The following is a 2,249-nucleotide window of genomic DNA, read 5'->3' as shown; positions in this document are numbered from 1 at the left end:
AATATTATATTAACCCTTTCGTTACTAGTGACCTATTACATATATATATAATAAATATAATTATTTATAGGTGCACGGATTTATAGGAAAAAGAGCGTTTTGTCAATTAAGTATATTTTTATGTCACAAATACAAATGTTTACGTAAAGTAACAGCCATACGTACTTATGAGACATTGACACTTTACGGAGAAGAAATGGATTTATCCGAGGAAGACTTAGCAAGTATATTAACAGAATTAAATGGCACAGATTGGGAACGACCGGTAACAGAATTAAGGCCTATAAGAAATCATTTGTGCGAATTAATGAAAGTGCCTGCACCAGTTTTACAGGCTAAATTAACTAATTAATAGTAATTACATTGATATAAAAATACTAATACTCAGGTGAACACTTATTTTCTATTATACATATTACGATTTGACATTACACACGCATACACACATTTCAATGTAAATTAAATAATTAATTTGAGTAATGATCTAATCGTCAATACCAAATTACTTTACACAGATCTCAATACAGGCTTAAAAAATAAAACATTCCTGTTTTGCAAGACACTAAAATAGTGAAATACATTTTCATTCATCAACCGTAAGGAACTTTTTTCTTTCTTTCTTTTTTTTTTTTCACAGCTATAATTTGTATTCATAATTCGCTAACAATCATTTTTGCTATACAATTCAAATGTTTCATTATTAAATTTTTCAATATCGATAGTAAGATTATTTAATACGTAATGTTGTAACAATTTAGCCCCACATTTTTCTAAGTTCCATTGATATACCCAAAAATTATTTTTATTCACTTGACTTGATAACAAATCTATCGGTAAAGGACAATCGTAATGTTTTACTGTAATTATATTTGTTTCATTATTTGTTTGAGTATTATGTATTTGTTTGCAAACGAAACATTCAAAATCTTCAACGTAATAACCAAAATGATGCATTTCTTTGGCAGGTATTTTTGTCAATACATTTAATAATCGATTATTCGTTAATCTTTCTTCCTCTTTTCCAATTTTATGAATTAAATATCTTTCATATTCTATATCATTATTTAATAGATGTAACAAAAAGTCAGCTAATTCTTTAGGTTTATCAAAATCTAATACTGAAATCGCAGACATATTATTTGGTAACCAGTCCTAAAAATTAAAAATACAAATATATAAAAATTCATTATAATTAATTAATATATATTCAAATAAAATTTACCTTGAACGTAGGAGATCCATAATAAATAGGTACAGAACCCACAACGAGCGGTCTCCAAAGTTTTTCCGTAATGTAATCATTGCAAACTGCATTCTCGAAAGCTAATGTAAATTTATATTTTGCCACAAACGATAAAAACTCATCGGTATTTAATTTATTCAAATAATTACTTTTCAATCTGGATAATATTAATGAAATATTAGTACGATATTAAATGTTGTATGTATACAGTGAATGATCGGTTAATGAATATAATCTATTCAAAGACAATGTTTGCTACTCAAATTATTTGTTAATCAATCATCCACTGTACTATTTGTTTTCTTATCAATTTTAACACGACGCTAAATTATAATAATATTAAACAAATATACCTTTCGTCCAGACGAGCATTATTTATACACAAACCATAAGAATCTATTTTGATGTATTTCATTAATTCTAAAATATAAGAATCTCTATTAGTGGCGGTATTACAATCTGATTGAATATACAATAACGGTGCTAAATTTTCTTTTTCCATCAAAATTGTTTTTTCTTTAGACGATACAAAATATTTCTTTCCTAGAATTTCATATAAATGTGTGTTTAAATAAATGCATGTATTTTTAATTTAATATACAGAATGTCTGAGTTTTTTCATTGTTCAAACTGTGTTAACGTATTCTAAATTTTGAATAAAGGTTTAAATAATGTGATTACGTTTATATATACCATTTGATCAAGGAAATCTTAGACACCCTGTATATGTCTTTCATATATTAATATAAAATATTTTGATAATTACCTAAGAGTTCTTCTTTATTGGGTAAATCAATGGAATAAAGTGGTACATTACTGAATCTACTGAACGTCGAGGAATAATTAAAAAGATTTAATGCTTTTTGGTGAACGAACATAGGATTATTTCTAGGAGATTCTTCATGCATCAATCCCCATTGAACAAATGGGGATCTCCAATTTGGTAAATCGTTAATTTGAAAATTACTTCCGTAGAATAAAATTGCCTATAGAAATATATATATAT

General features: G+C 26.2%; 2 protein-coding genes across 2 annotated transcripts in view; one reads left to right on the top strand and one right to left on the bottom strand.

Annotated features, from left to right (window-relative positions):
• LOC106786107 (tubulin-specific chaperone D) overlaps positions 1–568 on the top strand; it is a 5,847-nt gene extending 5,279 nt beyond the window's left edge. The window contains exon 18 of the mRNA XM_014747150.1: positions 71–568. Within this exon, the coding sequence (XP_014602636.1) occupies positions 71–352 (282 nt within the window). The 3' untranslated portion in view covers positions 353–568. The remainder of the gene's footprint in view (positions 1–70) is intronic.
• Positions 569–630: 62 nt separating this feature from the next.
• LOC106786091 (alpha-(1,3)-fucosyltransferase B) overlaps positions 631–2,249 on the bottom strand; it is a 2,374-nt gene continuing 755 nt past the window's right edge. The window contains exons 2-5 of the mRNA XM_014747116.1: positions 2,010–2,229; positions 1,597–1,786; positions 1,223–1,400; positions 631–1,152 (exon numbers count right to left, since the gene is read on the bottom strand). Of these exons, the coding sequence (XP_014602602.1) occupies positions 661–1,152; positions 1,223–1,400; positions 1,597–1,786; positions 2,010–2,229 (1,080 nt within the window). The 3' untranslated portion in view covers positions 631–660. The remainder of the gene's footprint in view (positions 1,153–1,222; positions 1,401–1,596; positions 1,787–2,009; positions 2,230–2,249) is intronic.

Source organism: Polistes canadensis, unplaced genomic scaffold (genome assembly GCF_001313835.1).
Source record: "Polistes canadensis isolate GaletaPanama2010 unplaced genomic scaffold, ASM131383v1 scaffold_65, whole genome shotgun sequence".
NCBI classification, from domain to species: domain Eukaryota; kingdom Metazoa; phylum Arthropoda; class Insecta; order Hymenoptera; family Vespidae; genus Polistes; species Polistes canadensis.
Note: the sequence above shows the minus strand (reverse complement) of the source record. Positions and strands in the feature narration are given on the sequence as shown.